Source organism: Phocoena phocoena, chromosome 9 (genome assembly GCF_963924675.1).
Source record: "Phocoena phocoena chromosome 9, mPhoPho1.1, whole genome shotgun sequence".
In the NCBI taxonomy this organism is placed as follows: domain Eukaryota; kingdom Metazoa; phylum Chordata; class Mammalia; order Artiodactyla; family Phocoenidae; genus Phocoena; species Phocoena phocoena.
The window spans coordinates 100226099-100242394 of record NC_089227.1 but is presented as its reverse complement, the minus strand read 5'-3'; the positions used below and the strand labels follow the sequence as shown (position 1 = coordinate 100242394).

General features: G+C 60.5%; 2 protein-coding genes across 4 annotated transcripts; one reads left to right on the top strand and one right to left on the bottom strand.

The window, feature by feature from the left end:
* The first annotated feature begins 655 nt into the window (after positions 1–655).
* On the top strand, positions 656–9843 carry SMARCD3 (SWI/SNF related, matrix associated, actin dependent regulator of chromatin, subfamily d, member 3). Of its 2 annotated transcripts, XM_065883443.1 has the most exons (13): positions 656–733; positions 3543–3754; positions 5479–5521; positions 6345–6467; positions 6574–6696; positions 6965–7060; positions 7224–7325; positions 7572–7733; positions 8621–8718; positions 8893–9028; positions 9333–9455; positions 9574–9675; positions 9790–9843. In XM_065883443.1, exons 1-13 carry the CDS (start codon positions 656–658, stop codon positions 9841–9843), a joined length of 1452 nt encoding a protein of 483 aa, XP_065739515.1. The 2 variants fall into 2 exon arrangements, with proteins under 2 accessions (XP_065739515.1, XP_065739517.1); XM_065883445.1 differs by lacking the exon at positions 656–733 and having other exon boundaries at positions 3549–3754; positions 6574–6722; positions 6970–7060.
* A 420-nt stretch (positions 9844–10263) lies between these two features.
* Positions 10264–14726, bottom strand: CHPF2 (chondroitin polymerizing factor 2). 2 transcript variants are annotated; one of them, XM_065883945.1, is made up of 4 exons: positions 14446–14726; positions 13431–13995; positions 12542–12724; positions 10264–11571 (listed from the first exon to the last, which is right to left on the bottom strand). In XM_065883945.1, exons 1-4 carry the CDS (start codon positions 14724–14726, stop codon positions 10264–10266), a joined length of 2337 nt encoding a protein of 778 aa, XP_065740017.1. The 2 variants fall into 2 exon arrangements, with proteins under 2 accessions (XP_065740017.1, XP_065740018.1); XM_065883946.1 differs by lacking the exon at positions 12542–12724 and having other exon boundaries at positions 14446–14708.
* Positions 14727–16296: the final 1570 nt, after the last annotated feature.

The window sequence follows — 16296 nt, the reverse complement described above, 5'->3', positions numbered from 1 at the left end:
CGGATTCCTTCCAGCGAATGTTTCCCTACTTGGCCTGCCAGGTCTCTGGGGAAAGGGCCTCAGAAATGCAGCAGGAGCCACTTGGGGGCAAAGTTGGAACTGACTGTTCCCTGCCTGGCCCTGCCGGCGAATTCCCTAACCGAGAAACTATTTGCGGCGAGAGGCCGGGGGGCCGGCGAGCCCCCTGCCACCTCCCCTCGCGTCCCCTCCCCGCGCCGCCTCCCCGCGGCCCTCGGGCGGCCTCGGGCTGCAGTGCCGCTGCCCAGCGCCCGGGAGCCGGGCTGGCCGGCGTGCCTCGCCGCTTATCTGCGCTGTTTGGCCAGCGAGGGTTGGAAAGGCAGGCTTTTCTGTCCCCGCCGAGTCAACAGGCAGACCCCGGGCCGCCGGACTATTTCTGTCTTATCAGTGCAGGAATGCTGCAGCCGCGGCGGCGGCGGCGGCGGCGGCGGCGGCGGCGGGCGGGCGGCGGCGGCGTGGGCCGTGGGCCGTCAGGGCAGCCCTGAAGGGGCCCCCTCCCCACTCCGCTCGAGTAGAAGTGTGAGAGAGCCCAGCAGGACTCAGAGGGGAGAGTTGGAGGAAAAAAAAAAAAGGCAGAAAAGGGAAAGAAAGAGGAAGAGAGAGAGAGAGAGTGAGAGGAGCCGCTGAGCCCACCCCGATGGCCGCGGACGAAGTTGCCGGAGGGGCGCGCAAAGCCACGAAAAGCAAACTTTTTGAGTTTCTGGTCCATGGGGTGGTGAGTGGGGGAAAGTTAGCGGGGGAGGGAGAGCGAGCTGGCTCGGGCTGAATGGAGGGATGGTCGGGAGGGGCCGGGAGGGGGGCTCCCGCTCTCCCACCCCTCTAGCGGGAGCGCCACGGCCCGCGGCCCAGCCCCAGGACTGTGCCGGCGCCCTGGCACCCGAACACGTCGTCAGGCGGTTGGCCGGGGATGGGTGCCCGGGGCGGGGAAGGGAGGCGTTTGCAGGGGTTCCTGTCAGGGGCTGGGGGTGGGACTCGGGGACTGTACCCCTCAAGTGGGGGCTCCCCTAGGTACCCGACGTGTTGTCTTCCGTTCTTTTCCTTGTGGGCCCAGGTGTTACCCCTGCCCTGGGGGTGGGGGTGGGGGACATGGCATCGCTGGGCTGGGCTGTTAATCCGTTGGGACAGTGTTTCTCTGTGTCTCAGGAGCAAGGAGCAGGTGACCCTGTAGGCACTGTGAGCCGGAAGCCCTAGGGCTGAACAACCTCTGCATCCCGGCAGGAAGACTCTGGGGCTTTGCTGATGGCCTCTGCCATCAAGGCCAGAGAGAGGCCCTCTCTAGGGACAGACCCCAAGTTAAGGGGTCTGAGGATCCCTCGGCAGACTCAGCCACCAGAAGCTGATGTCCCTAATGCCTCAAAGGTGTGAAGGAAGGGCTGGAGTCAGGGACGCGAGGCCTAGAGACCAAAGGGGCCGGGCAGCACCGTCCTGCCACAAGCAAGCTTGGAAGGTCCACCGGGAGCCTGAGGGAGCCCAGAGGACCTGAGAGGATGGGAATAGGTTGGAAGGGCGGTGGAATAGGAGAGGCAGGGGCTCCAGGACTTGGGATGGGTGCTGGTGCTGGAGCCCAATATAGAGGAGGCAGTCAGGTTTACAGCGGCCACATTTGGTTGTGACCCCAAGGAAGGCATGTTCTCAGCAAAAGAGGCCAGAGTCCCTAGAATTTTGGCCCTTCGCCGATCCCTGGTGGCTGGCACAGCCCTCTGGGGGCTCTGGAAGTCTCCCTCTCAGGGCCTCTTCAGCAGATCAGTGAGTACCACTGGCCTTGTTAAGTGGGAGAGCATCTGATGGGGAAAGGGGCTCCCCCGGGGCAGCTGTCCTCCAGCCACTGGGCTCTCTGGGCTAACTTCCATGTCAGTCAGCCTAGTGACCAGTCCTAATGTTGCTGCCTGGGGAGTCCCTTTTAAAAGGCCCATCTAGGGGGGAGAGGGACTATACACGTGGATTTTTTATTTGGCCAACTTAGAGCTTCAGTTCTTGGGTGGCTGGGAGCCCCACTCCCAGTGGCCCATCTGTGCTGGTGGGGAATGGCCGGCGTGGGCTCCATTCTGGGCTGCCACCCTGGAGGTGTGAGTGACAGGGTCAGGTGGGGCAGGGGAGGCAGACACATGGACAGGCAGGTTTCACCGCAGAGGCGATGGGCAGAGACAGCTGGCTGGCTGGGGGTTAGGGTTAGACGTAGCGCAGGCAGGAGGGACCGGAGGGAGAGTCGGCAGTTAGAAGGGATTCACCAAGCCCAGGATTAGGGCTCTGCTCCCTGTTCCTGGGAGCAGCTGCACTCCTGGGGGTAAAGTGGGTGGTGCTCGAATGGTATCAGGGGCACAGGGTCTGCAACCATCACTCGCTAAATCTCCTTCCTGCTCTCCAGCCCCCATCCCACCCAGCCTCCACTTGACAGCCCCTCAGACCCTCCCCAACCCCTCTTCTGAAATCTGGACAAGTGAGGTTTTAAAAGTCTGTGGGCCACTTCACTCAATACATTTGATGTCATCTACATCCCTGAGCACCGGGGTAGCGGCAAAGGAATACACCTGCCTCATCTCCCTCTCCGTGGCCCCCTGCGAACCCAGACTTCTGACCTCACTGGGGCAGAGTGGGGAGTAGAGGCGGTCTGGAGGATGGGACCATCTCTGGTGATTCGGGTGGATGGGCAGGGAGAGATGGCTATAAGAGGAAATGCTGCTACTTTTGACCTACCCAAGCCCTCTGGACCTCCCATCTCCAGTTAAGCCTCCCCCCACCCCCCATCGGAGAATCCTGGTGAGGTCTGACCTCAGTCCCTCAGGTTGCCTCCAGCCTTCACCTTGAGAGCAAATTATGGGGATGGGCTACGTCAGCAAAGCCCCTGCCTGGGGAGGCTTGGAATCAGAGGAAGGGGGTGGGGATCAGGGCTGAGGCGTCAAAGGCAGGGGCCCAGAGAGAAGAGTGGGTTGAAATGGGAAGGGTGAGTTCCAGGCAGGACAGCCCAGGAAATGGACTGGGAAGCAGGGAACGGGAAGAGGGGCAGCAGAAGTCCGAGCAGGGAGCCCAGCCCCTAAACTAAACGAAGCAGCGGAGAGCAAAAAGCCCCTCAGGAAACGGCCGCTCAGCGCTGCCTTCGCCGGGAGGAGCTGCGTGACCTTGGCTAGGTTGCTTTTCTCCTTGAGCCGCGGTTGCCTCATCTGTCAAGTGGGGAGAGAAGGACCCGCTCCGACTGTCTTGCAGAGGAGCATGTGGATGTGAACATCCTTTAAAAAGGTTGAAAGGCGCCATTAATATTCATTTTCGCGGCCCCTTCCGCAAATCCGAGGCTGGCAGTGCCCTGTGCGGTTGCCTGGCTTCAGTTAGCTTCCTGCAGCGAGACGCAAAGCCCCCCTCCGCCAAAGCTGCGCGGTTCCGGCGCCCCCGCCCACCCCTCGCTCGAGCCGTCGGCAGCAGGGTCACGGGCCGGGGGCTCGGGGTGGGAGAGACGCAGCTCACCGCGCCTGGAACAGGGGCCCTGGTCTGACCGGCGGACGCCTGTGTCTGCTTCACCCCCGCCTCCCCAGCGCCCCGGGATGCCGTCTGGAGCCCGGATGCCCCACCAGGGGGCGCCCATGGGCCCCCCGGGCTCCCCGTACATGGGCAGCCCCGCCGTGCGACCCGGCCTGGCCCCCGCGGGCATGGAGCCCGCCCGCAAGCGAGCAGCGCCCCCGCCCGGCCAGAGCCAGGCTCAGAGCCAGGGCCAGCCGGTGCCCACCGCCCCCGCGCGGAGCCGCAGGTAAGAGGGGCCCAGAGCAGAGGGGGCGGACGCAGGACCCGCAGGGACGGGGTGGGCGAGGACCGGGATTGGAAGCGGGAGGAGAGCGATCGGCAGGGAACAGGCGTCCTGGGTGGGATGCCCTCCCGGGAGGCGGGCTGAGGGGGCACTGGTCTGGTTCCTTTGTGTGCCCACCGTAGAGACAGGCTGCGGCCGTCGCGCCCTTCTCCTTGTCACCTGCTCTGTCCCTCTCTCCGCCCCAGTCCCCAGGTTCTGGGTGATGCTTCAGTCTTTGGGGTGCAGGCGGGCTGGCACTGGGACTGAGGGCAGAGCTTTAGACTGTGTTTCTTAGTGTGGTTGTCCAGGGTGCCTTCCTCAGAACCCGCTGGCTTGGCTGTTTAAAAGCCCCACTCCAGATCTTCTTCATCTGAATCTCTGGCCAGGGGGGTGGAGCCTGGGGATGTGCCCCGTGGGTGGCCAGTCGCTGCCCCACTGTGCTCTCAGGTGATTCTTTATCAATCAGATGTTGAAGAGTTGCCACAATCTGTCCTCTGGATCAGGTCTGCCCCCAAACCATCAAGGGCCAGCCTATTTACTTGTCTGAGCCAGCTGGTGGCACCCCAAAAGCCCCTGCGCGTGCCTGGCAAGAGAGATACCCCTCTGGGTTTCACTATTTAGCCAAACACACATGCTTCCCTTTGCACACCAGATGGAGTCTTATAAAAGGTGCAATATGGATTTTACCGCATTATTAAATATTTTTTACATAGCAAGGAAAATTCACCATTTATAGGAATCCCATGATGAATTCTTTTGCAAAGTGAGTCATTCTTTTATACAGTAAAGAGTCCCTGATTTAGCTTGTATAAATGGAGAGTTTCACATAGATAATTTCTTCAAAACAAATCAGACCTTTAATGAAAACTGCTTGCCTAGCCTTAGAACAGATTTTTGGACAGAGAGGGGGCAGTGGTTGAGAACACCACAAGGGGGCAGTATGCAGCCATCCTCTAGGCTGGGTTCGAATTTCTACTTGCCAAGGATTTTCTGGGGTGCTTTTGGGAGTCAGAAGCAGCTAGTGGATGGAGTCCAAGTCCCAGCTGCTACCCCAGGTCCAGCCACAGCCCCACCCCTCAGGAGAACGTCCTATCCACTCTCCCTGGATACCTATGGGTGTGTCCCTGGACCCTGCTGGCAGGTGGCCCAAGGGTATGAGCACCTCCTGCCCATCAGTGTCCCCTTCCAAGCCCAGGGTGGCAGGGGTGCAAGTCCTCACCAGCTTCACACCATCATTTCCTGCTCCAGGGATGGGCCAGGGGTGTCAGCTCCCCTCCCTTTGAGCTCAGGCCACCTTGGACCGTGCACCCCTGCTTAGCAGAGAAAGAGAGTCCTCAGAATCCATCCTCCCTCTCCTCTGTCCTCCCCTCTTCCCAGCTTTCCTCAAAGGCTTCTGCAGCTCCCCTACCCCCAGCCCCTTCTAAGTCTCACTTCGATGGCCCTGAGGATGTGGTGGAGCAGAAAGGGGCTCCCAGGCTGGAGAAAGGACGGGGTCACCTCTGCTCCCCCCTGAGAGGACAGAGCACCAGTGCCCCACACCAGCATCATAGCCCCTTGGGCAGGCAGACGAGCGGGCTGTGGGAACCCCAGCCAGGCGGGCTGAGATGTCGGGATAATTTAGCAGGTGGCCTCGTTACTCCCAGATCTGTCGCCATGGTAACCTGGTTTTTTCTTTAAAAAATGTACAGTGCCAAGAGGAGGAAGATGGCTGACAAAATCCTCCCTCAAAGGGTGAGTGCCTTTCACAGCAGCCCCCAGCCCACCCCCCACCCTTTGCTGCTCCGCCCTCCTTCCCTCCTCCCCGCCACCCCGTGCCTCTTCCCCTCCCCCCTCAGGAGCTGCGCTTCAGCATCACAGTCACTTTCACTTTTTGTTCAAAAAGCTAATTAAGAAGTGAGGCTCCCCAGGCCAGAGGGAGGGGGTGGGGTGGAGGGAAGAAGCGGAGCCATAGGGTTAAGATACTGGGTCTGGGGTGCAGTCGGTTGAATTCCAGCGGTATGAAGACATAAAAGCGTGGGACAAAGAGGAGAGGAGAGCTCGGGGATCACAGGCTGGCAGGGGGAGTGAAGGGCGCAGGCATCGTAAGAGGACCCAGGCCGAGCTAGCTAAGGAGTAGCATGGTTGAGCAGCCATGAGCCAGGGTAGAGGCAGGCAGCGACATCACCTGTCCCAGGGACGCCAGGGTCCGTGCTCTCCACTTTGCAGACACCCAAGGGAAACCCAGAGGCCATGTGACAAGGGAGAGGACAAGACGAGGAGGTGAAGCCCTCGCGCTTGCTGGGCTCCCTGGGTGCTCTGGCCGCCCCTAGTGATGAGATGCACTGCTTCTCCCTAGTGGGAGAAGCAGTTTTTAATCCCCACACGTCAAGGCCTTTATTGCTGGATTCGGAGTCCTGGGGAGAGCTCTCGCTCCTGCTCCCAAAGTTCCACGCCCTGAACCTCCTGGCCAGCTCCCCGCCACGCTCTTTGTGTCCTGGGACCACATGACGCACGCACATTCCACCTGCAAGGCTGGCTGAGCCCCTGGTTCCCAGCCTTGTTCCTCCTCTTCCAGATCCGGGAGCTGGTCCCAGAGTCCCAGGCTTACATGGACCTCCTGGCCTTTGAGAGGAAACTGGATCAAACCATCATGCGGAAGCGGGTGGACATCCAGGAGGCTCTGAAGAGGCCAATGAAGGTGCCTTGGCTTGGGGGCAGGAAGAGGGGGCTAAGTCCTATTCCCAGAATGGAGAAGCGGGCTCACGCTGGGGCTTGGCTCTGTACTACGCTCTTTATCTCTACAGCAAAAGCGGAAGCTGCGTCTTTATATCTCCAACACTTTTAACCCTGCGAAGCCCGATGCTGAGGACTCTGATGGCAGCATCGCCTCCTGGGAGCTGCGGGTGGAGGGGAAGCTCCTGGATGACGTACGTCCTGGCCCAGGTCTCTCCAGGTGTCCTGGGGTGGGTATGGGGCTGAGCCCAGGACAGTACCAGACTGCCAGCACTCAGGGCTAGGAAGTCGGCCCTGGCCGGGGTTGGCGGGGGGGGGGGGGTCTAGAGAGACGTCTGGCTGGAGGCCTGCTTCTGACTGTGCTACCCTGCCCAACCAGCCCCCCCACCCCACACCCTGCTCCCAACTCATTCTGCCCCGACGGTCCCTGTTCCGCCCCCACGGTCCGCTCCTCTCCCACAGCCGAGCAAGCAGAAGCGGAAGTTTTCTTCCTTCTTCAAGAGTTTGGTCATTGAGCTGGACAAAGACCTTTACGGCCCTGACAACCACCTAGTGGAGGTAAGGCCCAGACCCCCTCTGCCCTCGAACCTGCCCGTCTTCCACACACCACACAGTCCCGTCAGCTGCACGGGTTTGGATGAGGGAGCCCCCGCCACCAGGGCTCTAGCCCCACCAGCTCGGTCGGGCCGGTGAGGTGAGCCGGCTCTTATACCCTGGACAGTGGCACCGGACGCCCACCACGCAGGAGACGGATGGGTTCCAGGTAAAGAGGCCGGGGGACCTGAGCGTCCACTGCACGCTGCTCCTGATGCTGGACTACCAGGTGTGTGCCCCGCCCCCCCGACGCCACGTGAGGCCCTCACACCCCCACGCCCTTTCTCCTAGACGGGCGGGCCTCGGCCTCAAAGGTGCGCATCCTGAGAGATCCCGTTCTCCTCCCCACCCCGCCCTCTCCAGAGCACGTTTCTGAGAAGCCCAGGCACCGCATCCGCGCTGAGTCCCAAGCCGCCTGGCCCTGAGCGCTTTCCACTCTCTCTTTTACCTCATTTTCATGGTCACCTTTTCCCAGCCTCCCCAGTTCAAACTGGATCCCCGCCTGGCCCGCCTGCTGGGGTTGCACACACAGAGCCGCTCAGCCATCGTCCAGGCCCTGTGGCAGTACGTGAAGACCAACAGGCTGCAGGACTCGCACGACAAGGAATACATCAACGGGGACAAGTATTTCCAGCAGGTACCCTCTCCCCCGAGCCCGGGGCCCCGGGGAGCAGGCAGAGTTAGCGGTAGGGGAAGTGCCCCTACTAAGGTGACACCCCCCACTCCCTTCTCGACTCCGTCGGAAACGGTCTCGGAGCCAGAGACCAGGGTTCTAGTCCAGGCTCTGCCATGGCACAGCTCTGTGCGGTGGCCCGCCCATCGTAGCCACCCCAGGTGAGGAAGACCTGGAACCCCAGGAGGCCAACAGCTTTGGGGAACACATTCTTGTCACTTGGAATTAGGATCCCCGAGTCCTAGTCCCGGGTCTAGACTCTGGGTAGATTATTTAGCTATTTTGAGCCTTGTTCCTTATCCCTACAACAGGGTGATAACAATACCTGTCCCATCTAGCCCACCGGGCAGTTAGGAGAATCAGATTGCTGTGGAAGTGATTTGACAAGAGTTCTACCAAACCAGAGATTATTAATAATATTTTTAATAATAATTTTTAAATAAATACAACAGATAGACCTTAGGAAAAATAACAGTTGCTATTTATTGAGTACTTAACCACATGCCAAGCCCGTTCCAAGCACTTCATGTGTAACGGACTCATTTAATTCCAACAACCCCTTGAGATAGATACCGTTACCATCCCCTTTCCAGAGATGAAGAAACTCAGGAGGAGATGTTAAGTAAGTTGCTCAGGGTTGCACAGTGAGCGGCGGAAGCAGGACTTACACCCGGGCCGGCCGACCCAGGGCCTGTGCTCTCACCCACGCACTGCACACCCCTCCCCGTCAGCGCTCCTCGGGTCACAGCCCACCTGGCCCCAGCCCCGTGAGCACTGGCTTCTCGTGGCCTTTTCAGAATGGAAACTATGCTCTTTCAGCACAGAAGAGCGATCTCTCTCTCCCACTTCAGATTTTTGATTGTCCCCGGCTGAAGTTTTCTGAGATTCCCCAGCGCCTCACAGCTCTGCTATTGCCCCCTGACCCAATTGTCATCAACCACGTCATCAGGTGAGGCCCCCGGCTGCTCCTCAGAACAGGGAATCTCTGTGGTGGTCCTGCCCTCCCTGCCCCTCCTTCTGCCTCCCCCCCCACACACACCGCCCCTCCCCTCTGCTTCGGGCCCCAGCGCCCTTGGCCTCTGTGGGGGCGGCATGGATGCCAAGGGTTGGACTTCCCTGGCAGCGTGGACCCATCAGACCAGAAGAAGACGGCATGCTATGACATTGATGTGGAGGTAGAGGAGCCACTGAAGGGACAGATGAGCAGCTTCCTCCTGTCCACGGCCAACCAGCAGGAGATCAGCGCCCTGGACAGTAAGGTGGGGCCAGAGCCCAGAGCTGGAGTGGGACGTTAACCCAAAAGTGACAGAAGCACAGACAAAACAGACAAGAACGTGGGCCTATGGAGAGAGGAAGGGGGGGAGGTGGCCCTTCCCTCGCTACTTGGAGCTCCGCCCATCCCACTTTCCCTGGGACTGCCTGGGCATCAGGGACCTGAGGGATTGCCCTTCAAAGGCACAACAGCAAACCCCTTCCCCACCCCTGTACCGCACCCCCCCCCCCCGTTTCCCTTCCTCTCACACATCAGCACGGCCAGGTGAAAGCCTGTCTTTCTACCTGTAGATCCATGAGACGATTGAGTCCATAAACCAGCTCAAGATCCAGAGAGACTTCATGCTAAGCTTCTCCAGAGACCCCAAAGGCTACATCCAAGACCTCCTCCGCTCCCAGAGCCGGGACCTCAAGGTGAAGGGGACTCAGGGAGCACTGGATGGAAGACAAGCACATCGGGAAGACAGTAAACGTTGTTCACAGGGGCTGGAGGGGGTCCGGGCTCGGGGCTGACCCCACTGCTCCCTCCCAGGTGATGACAGATGTGGCAGGCAACCCTGAGGAGGAGCGCCGGGCTGAGTTCTACCACCAGCCCTGGTCCCAGGAAGCCGTCAGCCGCTACTTCTACTGCAAGGTGTGAAGGGCCCCCGCAGGCCTCCGCCACCGCTCCGGATTCCTCTCCAGGGCGGGTGGGGTCCCGTCACTCACCAGCAGCAGGTAACCTGCTCCCGCTCTCACTCCGCTACAGATCCAGCAGCGCAGGCAGGAGCTGGAGCAGTCCCTGGTTGTGCGCAACACCTAGGAGCCCCGTGCGAGCCAGCGCCCAACACCGATGCGGGCCTCAGGCCCTGCCCCGTGCCCTAGGGCTCTGCCACCACCCGGACAGACGCCTCGCCTCACCTCTCTCTCTCTCGCCTCTCGGGTGAGGCAGGGACTGGATTAAAGGTGTTCACCTAATAACAGCCGTGTGGTCATTGGTAACTGGGGAGGGAGGAGGCAGGGGAGGGCAGTGGGTCCCTCTGGGAAACTCCCCACCCCCTCCCTCAGAGTCTTCTTACTCCATTTTCCCTAGACCTAGAAACAGTTCGGCAGACGACACTTTTAATGACATTTTCTTATTCGGAAATACAGCAACAAGCCCTCCACCTGTCCGTCCGTGTGGCCCCGCCTTGCCGGGGCCAAGGCCGAAGGGCCCTAAGTGGGGGCGGGGCCCCGGGCCGCGCTACGTGCTATTGGCCTGCTCCTGCTCGAACAGAGCCACAGCGAGCTGCGCGCGGGCCCCCAGCCCCTCCAGGGTACTCAGGCGGCAGCGGTGGTAGAGCTCCTCGCTGAGCCGAGGGCTGCAGTCACGCACGGAGAACTTCTGCACCAGCCCTGGCTCCACGGCCCGGAAAAGGTGGAGCCCTGAGAACCGGAGGAAAACATCCATCACCTCCAGCCCCTCCAGGGCTTCCTCCTCTTCCTGGCCCGCCAGCTCACCAGCCAGCCGGGCTCGGGCCGCCAGGTAGTCAGCGTTGTAGAAGCAGCCCTCTGCGGAAGCCTGTCGGTCAAACCTGCCCCCAACGGGAGCCCCCCGGGCAGGCTCAGCACCAGGAGGGGACGGGGGGTCGGGGCCGGCCCCCGGGGGCCCTTGGGGAGATCTCTGTGGTGCCAGGGCGGGGCTGAACTCCTGGAAGTGGACCGGGAAGAAGGCCTGCCAGCCGGAGATGGCGTTCATGCGGCAGCGGTTGAGGACCTCGGGCCCGGGCCTGGTCCACACGGTGGCGAGGAAGAAGAGCGTGTCCACGGGGTGCTTCTTAGAGACCACATCCAGGAGCCGCACCTGGGAAGGGGCCTCCGCGCGCACAGCGAGCCAGGCCAGCCTCGTCCCAGGGTACCGTCGTTCCAACTCAGCCGCTGCAGCCTTCACCCCAAGAAACGGGTCCGGGGCCCCTCGGCCCCCTTCCCGCGGCCCATAGACCAGCAACAGGGTGAGTAGGGCATGCTCTCGCGGCTCCAGGACACCGGCTGCAAAGGCCTCCAGGAACGCAGGGGCCGCGGCGGCTTCAGCCACCAGCAGCGGCAGCACCAGCTGCACGCGGGTGGCCTCGGTGACGTAGGGCATGGGGAGGATCTCCACCCGGCTCAGGGGCCGCAGCAGGCTGACCCTGCGGGCCAGGGACCGCCGGTGCCCGCGCTGCGTCACGGCTTCCAGCAGCAGGTCCAGGGTGTACTCCATGCCCCGCGCTGGGTCAAAGCGCCGGTAGCCGTTGAGAAGCCGCTGCTTCTGGAAGCGCAGGCGGGGCTGATAGCGCCGATTCAGCTGCTCCAAAGCAGTCTCCACGGCGTCGCCCACATCTGCCCTGCTAGCCCCTTGCAGTGGGCACTTGGGGGCCCCGTCTGCACAGGAGAAGGTGTGCTGCTCTGTGAAGTAGTCCCAGCCCAGCACCTCAAAACGAGAGTGTGGTGTAAAAGGGGCCGGGAGCCCAATGGGCCAGCTCAGGCCTGCCTCCCCCTCAGGGGTCAGCACGGTCAGGTTCCGGATCTGAGCCTGGGTGGGAGGGACGCCCAGTTAGTGCCCCGCTAGGCAGTCAGGACCCTACCCCACTCCTGCGTCCCGGGGCCTGAGGTCTGCCCTGACCCCAGTAGCACTCAGTGAGGCTCATCGCTTAATTCCCTGTACTCTACATTCTTTAATCGGGAAGGTGCAGAAGGCATTCGAGTCACAGCCGCCTTTCACAACCGCTGTGAGGAGGCGGCGGTGGGAAACGTGCTTTCCTGGAGGTTAAAGCACCCTGAAATCTAAAGCTGGGCAGTCTTTCTCTTCCATACTCAAAGCACTCGCGCTCTCTTCACAAAGAGCCCTTTGTTTTCACCTGTACCCCACCTCAGACAACCCCCGCGGTCAAGCAGACAGTTCCTCTACCTTCTGCCCTTGGACCGTCTAAGAGCGGTGCTGGAGGTTCAGGGACTTCTAGGTTTTTGCCTCCTTGCTGGAGAGGAATTAAAACTATTCTGTCAGGACTTCCCTGGTGGTTAAGACTCCGAGCTTCCACTGCAGGGGGCACGGGTTTGGTCCCTGCTCGGGGAACTAGGATCCTGCAAGCTGCGCAGGGGGGGCCAAAAAATTCAAAAATTAAAAAAACACTATTCTTAGACTCCAATAAAGATGTTAAAAACAAACATTAATTCACTTAACTTATATAAAACTCAAAAAACAAAAACCCCAAACCACGCCCCCCCCCAAAAAAACAAAACACAAACCACTCTTCTATCTAAGCACTCTACCAAGCCCACTCCTCAGAGCTCACCTGCAAGCCCTTCTGAGCGCATCCAAGTCATGCCAGGAGCTTTGATGATCTTATGACTGACCTGGACCCCCCAGGGCCCCTTCTCCCTGGAGTCGTTTTAAATCGGGGTATGGTCAGCCTCCTTCTACTTCACCCGGCCTCCCCTCCCACGCACCATGAGCCTGGACGCCTGAAGCTCCCTGTGACCTCCAGCCCTGGTCCCAGGCTCACCTGCAGCTGTTCTATTTCACTGTACGTTCGTTCCAGCTCCAGAGCACTGAAGCGCTTGTGGAGCCGGTACATGAGGGTTCCCTCGGAGACAGGGTGCACCGCAAAAGCACTCAGGAAAGCCGAGCTCCCCTCCTTCTCGGGGTCCCTATTTTTGGCCAGTTCAAACGAGCGATACTGCTGCCCCTAGAGGACCAATGAGACCAATCAATGCCACACAGGGAGAGCTGCCCGGCCAGCCACCCTCGACCACGCTCAGCATTCACACCTGTTACTGCCACTGCCGCAGAAGCGGGGAAGGCACAGGAGCTCATTCTGGTGTCCCCTCAACCTCAGCCTTACTCTCACCAACGGATTTTGGAAAAGAGAGTGCTAGCTAGGCAACTAAGGATGCCCTAGCCCCCGCCCCGCCCCAGCAAAGAACCCCACTGTTCCTCAGAAGAATGAAAGCCGAAAGCCAGCAGATACTCCCAATACTCTGGTCTGGGAGGAGGGGCCCCTCTGGCATCGTCCCCTCTTCAACCAAAAGGGAGGTTCCTGGGCTACCTTACCCCTCCAGGAGAGTGGCCATCTCTAGGACACTCCCAGATCATTGGTGACTGCGCAAGTGTCGGGGAAGGGGCGGAAGGCAAGGGGCCAGGTGGGAGGACTGGTAAGGGGTACCTTTCTGGCTTGCTCAGAGGGTCCCTGACAAGATGCCGCTTTTGACGGCCCTAGGGATCTAAGACTGTCAGAGGTGAGCAAGGGAGAGCTAGAGGGGTGATCGGGGCTGGAAGAGGCACAACGACAGCCCCGAGGTGCCGCTGGGAAAGCGCCACAGCACCCAGCCTCGAGTCCAATCGCTCGGCCACTAACTTGTCGGGGACCGGGATTAACTCGAAAGGGCTGTCACCTGGTGCTGTGAGACACAGCCGATGCCCAGAGAGTCAATGAGGCAGCGGCCAAGCCACTCATCAGGACGGGCACTGAGGATGTCTCCTCGGCAGCCATCCAGATGCGGCCACAATCGAAGCAGGAGGCTCCGTGACAAGAGGTAGCCAAAGCCCCCGTGGCAGTATCGGGCCTGCTCGCCTGCGCCAATGAACTCCTCCGTCCGGCCCAGGTACAGGTCTTGGTTGATACTGAGGTGGCCAGCCAGGGCTGCCAGGCGGGGGGCCTGCACATACGTGTCATCCTGCATGACGAAGAACCAGTCGTAGTCGGCCCCAAAGTGTGTGTGAAGATGGCGCAGGGTCTCGGACATGAGCCAGGCTGGCCGTTCGTCCCCGTGAGATACCACCTGCATCCCTGCCGGAGTCCGGGCCCCTCGCTGCCCAGTGAAGTAGAGTAACCGAGGGAAGTGGTGAGCCACCGTGCGGTTCACAGCCACAGCCAGAGTGGACAGTGTGGCCCGGGAGGTCAGGACAGCCACCAGCAACCGCTCGCGAGAGCCCAGCTCTGTCTGGATGTACCGAGTCCTGTGGGGAGACCAGCATGCCAAGGGTCAACTCCCTAGTCTTTAGGAACACTCAGTGTGTCCAGCATATGCATCCCCCTAGGAATGAGTGAGTTGGAGTTGAGAAGCGAGAAGGGACAGACCTCCTCCTCCACATTAATGAGCTACTGGAGTGAGCATACACTGCGTAGCCGACACTGGGACTGAGTTGGGGAGAGGTCAACCAAGGCTGGATGGGATGGGTTAGATGCAATTCCTGCCCGGTTGAAGAACATCCAACCACTAATTTAACACCAATGGGTGAGGCTTTCTCAGACCTGAGAAGGAGGAAGAAACTGGACCAAACCCTGATGGATAACAAGGCAAAGAATTGCTTCAAGGAGCCTACAGTGATTACCAGTGAAGGCAGAGGCAAGGGCTTGGAGCAACCCTAAACCGGGGTCTGGGAACTATGCACACACACAACTCTCACCTGAGCACCTTCTTGTAGGGCTTGTTGGGATCCCTGTAGTAGGGGACAATCCGGGGTTTGAAGTCTTCATCACTTTGGTCAAGCTGAGTTCCTGAGTCTAGATTCTGCGGCCCTCCTGGTTCCCCCACAGCCACTACACAGGGATCTTCTCCCTCACCCTGGATCCAGGAAACCCGCAAGAGGCTCAGGCTGCACCCCAGAGACAGCCCTAGGATGAGGGGCAGTGCTGGTTGCAGCAGAGCCAACACTGAGCTCAGTCGCATGGCGGTGGGCCCTGCCATGTGTGTGCCCCAGAGGGCACGGCCTCAAGGATCGATCAGTGGGTAAATGGGCACCTGGCCGGGAGTAGGTCTGCAGTTTTAACAAGGGAACCTGGGGTCAATGAGGTCAACAAGAGAACAAGGCGTGTTTGCTTCCAGGCCCAGTATCCCCGGGAAATGTCTGCCTGGCCTTCCGTTGTCAAGGTGCTGGATCTAACCCTCAATCCAAATAGTAAATATTCGAATCAATTTCACCCACTAATGGCGAGGCTTCCAGTAAAAGCGAGAGGAAATAAAACTCAATCCTGTCAAACCTAACCCCAAAAGGACTACATACATCTGAAGGCTGGATCTAAGCCAAGAGATGGCAGCAACCGATAAAGATGGGCTTGGGGAAAAGCACATGCTCCATCAACACAACCACCCCCGGCTAGAGGAACCTAACTCCACAGGCCTTTCCCAAGAAGCGCCTGGCGGGGGCACGTCTCACTCAGTTTACTGCAGGGGCTGCCGACTGGCTGCTGAAGGCCAGCGCCGGGATGGGGTCAGGGCCTTTCCACTCTATTCCCGAGTGTTAAGGAGACATCTGGCTAGGGTACCCACCCCTCCCGGCAGTCAGGAGTGGTCAGGAGCCACTGGCACCGCGCACAGAAGTTCCGCCCACCTAATGAGGTGGACGGAGGATATGGTGGCTCGGCACGAAGAGCCTCTCAGAGGAGCACAATGGCTGATGGAGCCACTGTGCAGGGCGTTCTTCTCTGAATCACCGCTGCCGAGAGGCTGGTGCTACCTGACAGTAACCCCGGCCGCGTAAGAGCGATTCGGTGTTTGGTTTTACCAGAGCCCCGGGTACCCAAACCGAACCAAACCAAACCGAGAAGAGAAGCAGCTAGCGACAACGCAGGGATCCTGAGAAGGCACACGGAAGCTCGGCTGGCTTCCGGTGCGCCCGTTGTCAGGCCCGGCGCCCCTGTCTACCTCTCAGCCATCAAGAGCAACTCTAGTGCTAGAAAGAAGGCCCAAAGCGAGTGTTAGCCGCTAGTCTCACAACAGAAATAAAACTGGCTGCGTCACGGGGCTGTAGAGGAGGGGCAGGGAGACTCCGTTCGTTCTGGCGACGGGAATGGAGGTCGCGGCGGGGAGAGGAGGGCAAAGACTCCGTCCTCAGGCCCGTCAGCGGGGGCAAAAGCCCTGCCTGCGCCAGTGGGCGAAGGACAACGAGGGACACCGCGAGGCCCACAGGGGGAGTCCCCTGCAGCAGGGCCAGGGGCGGCGGCGTGCGGATAACGAGCGGCCGGGGTATGGCGGCCGCGGCCAGCCGGGTCCCGGGGAGTCGGGGTGAAGGCGTGGGGCTGGGACGTGCTCCTGTCCTCCGGAGCGGTGCCCCCGACGCCCCTTGCAGGGGTAGGGCGGGGAAGGGGGAACAGACCCCAGGGCCCGAGGCGCCGGCTCCGCCGCTGCAGCCGCTGCCACCTCACAGCCTGGCCCGTTCCTTCCTCTTCCGCTCGCTGTCAGTCCCCGTCTCTATGGTGACCGCATCCGGCCGCTCGCTCCGCCGCCGCCCTCTCTGTGGTCGTCCCGCCCCCTCTCT

What these genes read in the sequence shown, in the direction of transcription:
- SMARCD3 (XM_065883443.1), top strand. Translation starts at nt 656, where the DNA reads ATGGCCGCGGACGAAGTTGCCGGAGGGGCGCGCAAAGCCACGAAAAGC. An exon ending in AGGGGAAGCTCCTGGATGAC is followed by an intron (nt 6,697 to 6,964) that starts GTACGTCCTGGC and finishes CCTCTCCCACAG; the next exon opens with CCGAGCAAGCAGAAGCGGAA. An exon ending in GCCGCTACTTCTACTGCAAG is followed by an intron (nt 9,676 to 9,789) that starts GTGTGAAGGGCC and finishes ACTCCGCTACAG; the next exon opens with ATCCAGCAGCGCAGGCAGGA.
- CHPF2 (XM_065883945.1), bottom strand. Translation starts at nt 14,726, where the DNA reads ATGGCAGGGCCCACCGCCATGCGACTGAGCTCAGTGTTGGCTCTGCTG. An exon ending in CCCTACAAGAAGGTGCTCAG is followed by an intron (nt 13,996 to 14,445) that starts GTGAGAGTTGTG and finishes GTCTCCCCACAG; the next exon opens with GACTCGGTACATCCAGACAG. An exon ending in GTGAAATAGAACAGCTGCAG is followed by an intron (nt 11,572 to 12,541) that starts GTGAGCCTGGGA and finishes CCTCCCACCCAG; the next exon opens with GCTCAGATCCGGAACCTGAC.